At 42.7% G+C, this 11,451-nt stretch overlaps 1 protein-coding gene across 1 annotated transcript in view; it reads left to right on the forward strand.

The window, feature by feature from the left end:
* The window catches only part of GRK7 (G protein-coupled receptor kinase 7), a 37,152-nt gene extending 27,827 nt beyond the window's left edge, over window positions 1-9,325 (forward strand). The window contains exon 4 of the mRNA XM_024769108.1: window positions 8,309-9,325. Within this exon, the coding sequence (XP_024624876.1) occupies window positions 8,309-8,645 (337 nt within the window). The 3' untranslated portion in view covers window positions 8,646-9,325. The remainder of the gene's footprint in view (window positions 1-8,308) is intronic.
* The last annotated feature ends 2,126 nt before the right edge of the window (window positions 9,326-11,451 follow it).

Here is an 11,451-nt window from a genome sequence, read left to right on the forward strand (position 1 = left end):
GCGTTCTATAAAATACTCTCTCTCTCTCTCTCTCTCTCTCTCTCTCTCTCTCTCTCTCTCTCTCTCTCTCGCTCTCTCTCATACATACACATGTACTGGGGGGAGAGGAAAGAACTTTTCTTCTACCCTCTTAGGTTTAGGAATGGAAGCCTAAAAATTAAACTGCCAAAAGATGATTAGCAAGAGAAAAGACAGATTTTTATTTATGTACATACACAAGAGTTCACAAAAAAGTGTAACTAGGGGGCTTCCCTGGTGGCGCAGTGGTTGAGAGTCCGCCTGCCGATGCAGGAGACACGGGTTTGTGCCCCGGTCCGGGAAGATCCCACATGCCACGGCTAGGCCCGTGAGCTAGGGCCCCTGAGCCTGAGGGTCCGGAGCCTGTGCTCCGCAATGGGAGAGGCCACGGCAGTGAGAGGCCCACGTACTGCAAAAAAAAAAATGTTACTAGGTGGCAGTTAGAATTGAGGGTTTATATTCCATTTAATAGGGGAGGGGGATGGGGAGAAGGTCACTTACAGGAAAACAAATGACTTCTTTGAAATAGTGGGGTAAGGGTACTTATGGGAGAACAGTTGACTTTTAGGAAAGATAAATGGCCCTTAGAAGAATAGATGGGAGATATGATAGCTTTGTGGCAATGTCTATTTAGGTGTGGTGCTGAGTTCTGTCACTGGTGATAAGAGTCAATCTTTCCTGGTTCCAAAACTCCTGAAATTCCCGGAGAGAAGATTTATGAGTTGAGTTTTTTTCCAAGACTCTGCTTATCTTAAAGGCGGACAAAGGGGAGTTCAAAACCTGCATCTGTTGACTCTCAAATAACTTCAGCTCAAAATAATTTTTATGCCACTGTTGTGCATTTTGGACAGTTCAGCGCCCTTTTGGTTCTGTTTCTCTAAGGAACCCTAACTAATTCAGTGGGATATTTTGAGGTTTAGATATAATGCTTGCAAAGTTAGATATAACATAGCTTAGGAATCATTCAATGTGATAGCAATTATTATTAATTAGTTCCAAGGGTGATATCAGATAATATTTTGACTAAACTACGAGCTCGTGTGTCTTAAATTACTTGGACTGAATTTTCAAAATCTAAAAATACATACAAAAAGAAAGTTACAACCATAAAGTAATATGACTGATTTTTAATATTACACCAAAACTTAGAGAGGCAAATTACTCTAAATCTTCTGAGTAGTTGTCAGTGGAAGCTCTAGAACAGGGCTACCTTAGCTCACAATGTTTACGTATGGAGGCAAGCTTGTTATTTTTGATCAGATTTTTTAAAATAGCGAAACAAAATTCATTTGTAATGACTTTCAAAGCATTTCAAAGGTAGCAAAACTAACAAATGAGTATTTTAAAATGAGATGGAACTCTTCACTGATGTGAAAGTAAAATGTGGAAGTGATTTTCCTGTGTAGATTCCAATATTGTTGTATTAGTGTGGTCAAAATAGGCCACGTTGTGATAACAAGCAAATCCCAAAGTCTGAGCGGCTTAAAACTAAAGGATTATTTCTCATTCATATGAAGTCCTTTATGGGTCCAGGGATTCTCCAGGTATCTCCCTTCTGAATGGTGACTCAGAGCTTCAGGCTGCTTCCACCTTTCAGCCCCACTGGAACTGGTGGTTTCGGTTGCTATGGCAACAAGAGAGCATGCAGAGAACCTGGGGAGCTTTGTCCTGCCTCAGACCCACTTTACAGGTCATTTCAGATACACTTCTGTTGGACAGAAGGAGTCCTCGGGCCCTGCCTTAGGGCAAGGGAGCTGACTAGTCCTGCTTTCTGTCTGTCCAGGAAGGAGAGGAGAGCTGGATATGGTGAACACAGACCATCTCTACCATCTTGGCTCTCAAGCCCATGCGGGGGGAATCAGAGAATGTACCAACAGTGGCCAAGGCAGGGAAAGAAGTGAACAGTTTCTTTAGATGACTTCCCTGAAAGGAACACAACCCACTTGGTGTCTTTGAATAAAAATCTATCTCAGTACTTTATAAGCACACTTTGTTTTTGTTTTTTTTACATCTTTATTGGAGTATAATTGCTTTACAATGGTGTGTTAGTTTCTGCTTTATAACAAAGTGAATCAGTTATACATATACATATGTTCCCATATCTCTTCCCTCTCAGTCTCCCTCCCACCCACCCTCCCTATCCCACCCCTCCAGGCAGTCTATAAGCACACTTTGGATCTGTAAAATGAAACATTGACTAACTTCTTCGGGAAAACACCTCCTTAAAGCACTGGATCATGCCTGAAGCTGCTCTGTCAAGCAAAACCTTTTTAAAAAGCATTTGTTGTTGTGACTGTTTTGTATAAAAACTGTTTACAACATTAGAGAGAAAGCATATAAAAACCAGCTGTTCAGTGAAAGAGAAAACCTTCCAACGTTTTCATTTCAACTCTTTGTATTTTTTAAACATTCATTCAAATGAGATAATGTTTGATTGCTTTCGTGGGCATCCTCCAAAGCCGAGCAAATACCTAGACAATGTGTTACACAGCGGAGAGGTCAAGTGCCCCCTCCCTGTTGCATTCACGAGCATTTGAAAGGAAGAAAATAAACCCCTTCTCCTTCCTTAGACATCACTGAAGGGAATCTCCTCTTTTGCCTTTATGGGTCTGTGAATTAATTTTGCAGAGAAGCCAAAAGCTTTTCTGATCATCTCACAGGGACTCCAGATAGGGTCAACTATGGTGTGTTCCAATAAAATGAAAGGTGAAGACGTAAGTATTTTGCAGGATTTATTCTGATAAGACAGTGCAGCCAAGTAAGGGCAAATAACCATGCAAGTCTCTGACTTAAGTGCTTCTCAGGCCAATAGCCACTGTTCTTGGCAGACCAAACCCCACAGCGTGGTCCTCATGTATGGGCAGCTGGTATCTTTCCTTCATTGACTGTTATTAGAAAATCCATTGTAATCTCTGTGTGGGGTTTGGTAACACAATAGCCCCTGTCAATGCTCTGAAATATATTCAATAAGCAGGAGAAGTCTCCCTGCAGCTGCTGATTTGGCCCTTACAAAAGGTGCTGCCACCCTCCATAGTCTCCCCTATTTGCCCAAGGGCACTGCATGATGATGGGCCAAAAGAGCCCTGAACAGGGCTTCCCTGGTGGCGCAGTGGTTGAGGGTCCGCCTGCCGATGCAGGGGACGCGGGTTCGTGCCCCGGTCTGGGAAGATCCCACATGCCGCAGAGCGGCTGGGCCCGTGAGCCATGGCCGCTAAGCCTGCGCGTCCAGAGCCTGTGCTCCGCAACGGGAGAGGCCACAACAGTGAGAGGTCCGCGTACCGCAAAAAAAAAAAAAAAAAAGAGCCCTGAACAAATCTGCCAGGGAAAGGTTCAGGAGTCAAATAAGCTTCACTCTAATTACACAACTGAGGTAAGCATGGCTAGTGCAAAATAGCCAAGTGATCAGCTTTCCCGTAGCCTGGACGCAGAGGGAAAGGAGCAGAAGTTGGAGAGCCTAGTCTTTTGTTGTTAGCATCAGCACCCACAGGTATTTATTGGAAAGGGGCATAAGGCATGGGCCCTGCCCTCCAGGGGCATCTAGTTGGGGATGTGACAGAACATAAAGAAAACCTCAATGTGGCCCGTTTTTCCCCAGTCTTCTGTGACTAGTTGCAAAAAGGCTGCAGTTGGCCATCCCTAATGGACACGCCAAGGCCATCCGGGCCTGGTTGAGATGTTAGTTAAGAACGGTGCGCATTTTTTAAAAAGTTTATTCTATTGAAGTAGAGTTGATTTACAACGTTGTGTTAATTTCTGCTGTACAGCAAAGTGATTCAGTTATACAGATATATACTCTTTTTTTCATATTTTTTTCCATTATAGTTTATTACAGGATGTTGAATATAGTTCCCTGTGCTATACAGCAGGACCTTGTTGTTTATCCATCCTGTGTATAATAGTTTACATCTGCTAATCCCAAACTCCCAATCCACCCCTGCCCCTTGGCAACTGCAAGTCTGTTCTCTACATCTGTGAGTCTATTTCCTAGATAAGAAAATCGTGCATCTTGATGTGAGGACTGGTATGGCAAGTTCCCCACGGTCACCAAGCCCATGGGCACTCTCCTTTATCCAAGTTAAATCTGCTCAGAGTGACTTTAAAGGTGCCCTCTTGACCTCTGGTACAGTGTGTTCATACCTGCCAGCGGCCATCAAGATGGTACAAGCTTCTTCCTCATGGCACCTGGTCCCATTCTAACTCCTCTGTTCTCTTTGAGACACACAGGCCTGAGGTTCATTCCTGATCTACTTGGGTGGAATTTTACCTCTATCCTTGTTCTAACACATTTAAAATCTGATACCAACCCCCATTCCTCAAATCTTTCTGATACTTTAAAAGGTTGCTGTGTAAATTATACCTCAGTAGATCTGACTTTTAAAAAAATCCATCCTTGAAGTTTCAATTCATCTTAGTAACCCTCCCTCAAGGCTCTTACTCTACAGGATGTAAACCACACAGACATTGGTCAGTAGGTTCTTTTTTTTTTTGGCTGCATTGGGTCTTCGTTGCTGTGCGTGGGCTTTCTCTAGTTGTGGCAAGCAGGGGCTACTCTTCATTGCGGTGCGCGGGCTTCTCATTGCGGTGGCCTCTCTTGTTGGGGACCATGGGCTCTAGGCGCATGGGCTTCAGTAGCTGCAGCGTGCGGGCTCAGTAGTTGTGGCCACAGGATTAGTTGCTCCGTGGCATGTGGGATCTTCCTGGACCAAGGATCGAACCCGTGTCGCCTGCTTTGACAGGCCGATTCTTAACCACTGTGCCACCAGGGAAGTCTGATCAGTAGGTTCTAATAGGTGGCAAGCCTGCATTTCCCTTTCTTTCAATTCATGGAGACTCAGTGGCTTTGGGGAGAACAGAGTTACCTTATAGTATCTTATGATACAGTTTTCCATACCTCTCTTTTCAGTGGGGTCATAATGGGAAAAGTCCAAGGAGTCCTGGATGGGCCTTTCTGGATGGAGCTAGGCTTGAATCACAAAACAAGAACTGGGGAATTGCTGGACATCAGAAACCTTCGACTGAGTTTCTCTTTTCCATAATAATATTTGACTACAATTTTTCCTTTGAAAAATTCACCTATATTTGCTGGCTTTCTGAGATACACAGCTATTTATAAATGCAAAAGCAAGTATAAAGAGGTTTAAAGAGGTTTAAAATACAGTTAAAAGGCAGATAGGGTTGTTGTGATGGTTAAATGTGACAAAGTAAGTAAAGAGCATAACGTTGTGTTAGCCGAGAGTAGCTCTGCATAAATGTTGGTCATTTCCACCTGTTATTAGTAACGTGATTATTGGGTTTAGACTCTAGTCATCTTATTGGACAGAGTCTGCTGCAATAATCCTCAAACACAGTAGGGAGTCTCTGAAGGGGATGTATGTGGGAAGCCCTTAATCCCTTTCCTAAAAGCTTTCTGATTACTAGAACAAAAATGAAAAAGGGAAGACCATGCATGTAATTCGCTTTATTAAGGTTGATTTATGACAGAAATTGACTTCTTCCAAAAGGAAGACATCTCTTAGTCAGACCAGCATACCTACTCATATAAAAGAAAAAGAGGGGACTTCCCTGGTGGTCCAGTTGTAAAGAATCTGCCTTACAATGCAGGGGTCATGGGTTCAATCCCTGGTCAGGGAACTAAGATCCTACATGCCATGGGGCAACTAAGCCTGCGCGCCACAACGACTGAGCACACGTGCCTCAACTAGAAAGCCTGTGTGCTGCAAACTACAGAGCCCATGCACTCTGGAACAAGTCTGCTGCAATAATCCTCAAACACAGTAGGGAGTCTCTGAAGGGGATGTATGTGGGAAGCCCTTAATCCCTTTCCTAAAAGCTTTCTGATTACTAGAACAAAAATGAAAAAGGGAAGACCATGCATGTAATTCGCTTTATTAAGGTTGATTTATGACAGAAATTGACTTCTTCCAAAAGGAAGACATCTCTTAGTCAGACCAGCATACCTACTCATATAAAAGAAAAAGAGGGGACTTCCCTGGTGGTCCAGTTGTAAAGAATCTGCCTTACAATGCAGGGGTCATGGGTTCAATCCCTGGTCAGGGAACTAAGATCCTACATGCCATGGGGCAACTAAGCCCGCATGCCACAACTACTGAGCTCGTGCACCTCGACTAGAGAACCCACACGCCCTGGAGCCTGCATGCCACAACTAGAGAAGAGAAAACCTGCACACCACAATTAGAGAGAAGCCTGTGCGCCATGATGAAAGATCCCGTATGCCTCAACAAAGATCCTGCATACCGCAACTAAGACCCAGTGCAGCCATAAATAAATAAATTAAATAGTAAATCTTTTTAAAAAAATGAAAAAGAGAAAAAAGTCGTTTGAACCTGATGCCACAAAACAGCCCTCTTTTTATTTCTTTAAAACTTGGACTCAAGAAGAACCAAGAGGAGTGTATGGTAGACCACCCCTAATATGGTCCCCAAAGATCCCTACCTCCTGCCATCCACACCCTTGAGTAACCCCTTCCCTTAAGGATGGGCTGGACTTACTTGTATGTACTGACTTGCTTCTAACAAGTAGAATATGGCAGAAGTAATGAGATGTCATTTCTAAGATTAAGTTATAAAAATGCTGTGTCTTACATCTTGAGCTCTCTCTCTATCTCTCTCTTGCTATGACCATTTGTCCTGAAGAAAGACAGTTACAATGGTATCAGGCAGCCCTGTGAAGAGGCTCACATGGTGAGGGATGGAGGCTTTCCAATAACCATATGAGTGAGCCTGGAAGCAGATTACCCCAACCCTGACCCCCCACCCCAGTCGAACCTTCAGATGAGACCACAGCCTTGACCAACAGCTTTACTGTGATGTCTCTAGAGACCTTGAGTCAGAGGCACCCAGTTAACCCAAGTCTAGATTCTTGCCCCACAGAAACTGTGAGATAATAATACATGTTTTTGTTTTTGTTTTTTTAAATAAAGCCTTTTTAAAAAATATTTATTTATTCATTTATTTAGCTGCTCTGGGTCTTAGCTGCAGTACACAGGATCTTCATTGCTGCATGAAGGATCTTTAGTTGCAGCATGAGGACTCTTAGTTGCAGCACGTGAACTCTTTCTTAATTGTAGCATGTGGGATCTAGTTCCCTGACCACGGATCAAACCCGGGCCCCCTGCACTGGGAGCACAGAATCTTAACCGCTGGACCGCCAGGAAAGTTCCAAATGTTTGTTGTTTTAAGCCACTAAATGTTGGGGCAATCTGTTACACAGCAATAGGTAACTAATATAAAAGGTTACACAACTAACTGGAAACACACATTTTTTCCCCCATATTCTAAGGCAAATACTAGAATAATTTCTAGCATGGGGAAGGAGGGTTTGATAACAAACAACTGTAGTCTTGAGCACCGAATGTATGCTCAGTTATGCTGCTAAAAATTGCTAATGGATTATTTAAAAGTCTTTAAAGATTACTGTGGCAGTTGAGGGAGGTAGGTGGGGCTCCTAGAAATCATGTCATATGAAGAGTGAGGAGATCTGACTGCTGTCTTTTAAAATGTAAGTGGCGGTCAAGTAAGAAGAGACATGCTTCACTTGTTCTATGTAACCCTGAAGGACAGAGCAAGAGGCAGTGAGCACACCTTGGAAGCTGCAGGCAAGCAGGTTCTGACCCCACTGAATTTTGCTGGTGTTTCCATGAAACACCAAGAACAAAAGTCACGTCAACTACTTGGCTGTTTAAAAATTACATCTAGGGGCTTCCCTGGTGGTGCAGTGGTTGGGAGTCCGCCTGCCGATGCAGAGGACACGGGTTCGTGCCCCGGTCCGGGAAGATCCCACATGCCGCGGAGCGGCTGGGCCCGTGAGCCATGGCCGCTGGGCCTGCACGTCCGGAGCCTGTGCTCCGCAGCGAGAGGGGCCACGACGGTGAGAGGCCCGCGTATGGCAAAAAAAAAAAAAAAATTACATCTAAATGTGAAGGTGGTCTACAAACAATGAAAATGCGACTATCTGCATATAGTAGAAGTGTGGGGTAAATTTTTTTTTTTTGGCCATGTGTGGCTCGTGGGACCTTAGTTCCCCAACTAGGGATAGAATCCAGGCCCTTGGCAGTGAAAGCATGGAGTCCTAACCACTGGACCACCAGGGAATTCCCTGTGGGTGGTTTTGAAAGTTGTTATTTTTCTAAATTGTTCTTTATGTGATATTGTCTCTGCAATTAAAATGAAATGTATTCCAGGAAAAGAAGGCCACATATTTTGAATTGCTAGAACAGTTCCTGTTTGGGTTTGTTACTGTGTCTCAGGCTGGCCATCTCCTTTCTTCACAGAGAAAAGTCTGATGATCCCAGGAAACACCATTTCTTCAAAACCATCAACTTTCCTCGCCTGGAAGCTGGCCTAGTTGAGCCTCCATTTGTGCCAGACCCATCAGTGGTTTATGCCAAAGATATCGGTGAAATTGAAGATTTCTCTGAGGTTCGAGGAGTCGAATTTGATGATAAAGATACGCAGTTCTTCCAAAGATTTGCAACAGGTGCTGTCCCTATAGCTTGGCAGGAAGAGATTATAGAAACAGGGCTGTTTGCCGAATTGAATGACCCCAACAGGCCTGCAGGTTGCGGGGAGGGTAATTCGTCTAAGTCTGGTATATGTTTGCTATTATAAGTTGTTCTCTCTACCACATGGGCAGCAGGAGTCTCAGCTGACATAATCCTCGAATGTTCCTAATACGTGAAAATCTGTTGAATGAGCACTGATCAGTCAGGAAGGGCGTTTCAACCACAAAACAGTTCAAAGGTTAGGTGAGCTCACCACTAAGACGTATTTTCTCTCCTTCCTTCCTTCCTCCCTTCCCCCCTAACTTACTTCCTTTCTTTATTCTTTCTTTCGTCCTTCATAAAGAAGCGTACAGTCTCAGTTTTCACTGAGACCTGGTTGAAAAGGAACCCTCAGGTTTATTTTGCTAAATTAAAAGCATGAGCCTTTGTCATCATGTCCCTGACAATTACACAAAGTCCTAAGAACAGAGAATGGAACTTTGTGGTATGCTCAGAAAACGAGCATTTGCAATTCTTAGTAAACAATCATTTTAGTTTTTCTTTGTTTATATCTTTTCATCCTTTCATCTTTCAGTATTTCTCCTTCTTCTGTACTTATAAAAGGGATTTTGAACCTGGAAATAAATATTTCTGATTTTCCCCCTCCCTGCAAAAAAAGGAGTGGATTGTACTATTTTGGAAATATTTGATTACAGAATCATTTTTAATTTATAGAGTCTCTTTTTCATATTTCTGAAATATTCTACCATTATAACGTTGAAGCACGTTAAACGTAAATACACATGAGGTCTGGGGATTAAAGTATTCTGTAAGTTGAGTTCTTTAGGTAGTAGTCTACAAATTGCTTACCTGTATAATTCCGTATGCCATCAGTTCCCAAACTTTGCTGAACTTTGGAATCACCCAGAAATCTTTTAAAATACTAACATGTGACTCCCACTCCCAGATTTTAATTGGTCTGGAGTACAACCTGGGCATCTAGATTTTCAAAATCTGCCCGGGTGGTTCCAGTGTGCAACGGTTTGGGAACCACAGTCATGCAGATTTAAACGTTAGTGCATATGGGTCCCTGTTTTGGTTGCTCAAAACCTCAGTCTTACATTTTGACCACAACTTTTCAAATACCCAAAAAAATGCATAACTTTGGCAATTGCAGTTAAATGAAACTGAAGATCATCCGTATTCATCTTGTAGATTTCCTTGCCCTTGGACACTTTAGTTCTTCACACATATCTTGGGAAGTAGATCTCTTGACTATTTCAAGACCTGAAGGACACATATGGGCTTAGAAACTGATTTGAACAAACAGTGGCCCTCATTTCAGGTGGCTGCCCAGCCAGCACTTTATAGGAGAATTAGCACTTCTCGAAAGCACAGCCAAAGTGAGAATTTTAAGGCCCCCCCCAAAAAAAAAAAATATATATGACACAAATATACATCTGGGGTGACCATATATATGTGTGTGTGTGTGTGTGTGTGTGTGTGTGTGTGTGTGTGTGTATATATATATATTTTTTTTTTTTAAGATTTATGTGTGCCTAAGGAAATCTCTCTTGGCCCAAAGGTGAGAAACCTGGCTGAAGTTATTTTAAAAGTTTTGTCCCTTGAGTAAAGGTACCAAGAATTACAAAAAACACTGGCCAAAAATTTTTTGGTTAACTGGAATCCAGCTAACAGTAATCCTCAACTACAAGACAACATCAACCATATCTGGAACAAGGAGGAAGAAACCCCCATGCAGTTGAGTCCTGGGTTAGAACACCTGCCACTCACCTGCTCATCCTCCATCCTCAGTGAGCTCCTTGAAGCTCCAAACCCTACCCTAGAGACACTGTAGAGTCCTGAATCACCAAAGCAGAATACACGTGTGTCCTGCAGATTCTTCTCCCTAAGGCAAGAAAGTAGATTAAAATTTGATAAAATTTCTAAGTCTGTTTAACAAAAACTAATCAACAGTTAACAGAAATTCAATTAACTAGAGCATTCCAAGCGTAGATCTCAGGATTTAGCTTTATAAACATCAGACATTTTAAAAAGTGACTTCTACTTGCATTGGTTCTTTCATGTGAATGCCTACTGCTTTTGATAAACTTTAAATGCAAATCTGTTTCATGTTTTAGAAGTAACTCAGGAAAATAATTGAATAAGATACCTATATTCGAAGAATCACCAAGTAAGTAAGTATGTGTTGAGCTCTAGTTATACATTGAGCCCTGCACTGGGTGATGTTGGGGACACAGCAGAGAAATAAGACAACCATCTAAGAAAGGCCCTGTGGTGTAGTGGAGCATGCAGACTCCTGTGGGTGTTATTATTCACATTTTAAAAGAGGAAACTGATGCCCATAGATGTTTTGTAGCTTGTCCAAGGTCACACAGCTCTGCAGGGTTGTTGTGAAGACTAGAAATAATGTATAGGAAGCACCTAGTGCTTGACTTGCATACAGTAAGGGCATACTAAATTGAAGATCACGGTCAGTAAGTAGCAGCAGGTCGAATGATTCCTGGTCCAAGGACAAACTATTAAGACCTGAACCTTCATTGAAAGTTCCAGAGGAGATGAGAGAAGCAAGAGAGCTGGTTCCTGGGGAGTGGTTGAGAAGGAAATTTTTTACACACAATGAAAGAAAAATCTAATTGGAATAAGTGGAGGCATGGGGGCCCATCCCAGATCTCCTGCCCATCATATGCCAGGTGGGAATCCACTGGGCCAAGTCAGAGTACAGGAGGCTCACAGGGGCAGGGCAGGTAAGGGACAGACCTCAGCATGGAGATTAAATGTTAGAGATGGAGAGAAATAAGCCAGTGCAAAGGGATTGGCTCAGATTGTGTGTGGGATTCAAGACTGAAATAAGATGCAACCAGATGTTTTATCAAAGAAAAGAAGTGATTTTTGAAAAGGGATGATACTTG

The sequence above is a fragment of the Neophocaena asiaeorientalis genome, unplaced genomic scaffold, assembly GCF_003031525.2.
Source record: "Neophocaena asiaeorientalis asiaeorientalis breed wild unplaced genomic scaffold, Neophocaena_asiaeorientalis_V1.1 scaffold118, whole genome shotgun sequence".
Lineage (NCBI taxonomy): Eukaryota > Metazoa > Chordata > Mammalia > Artiodactyla > Phocoenidae > Neophocaena > Neophocaena asiaeorientalis.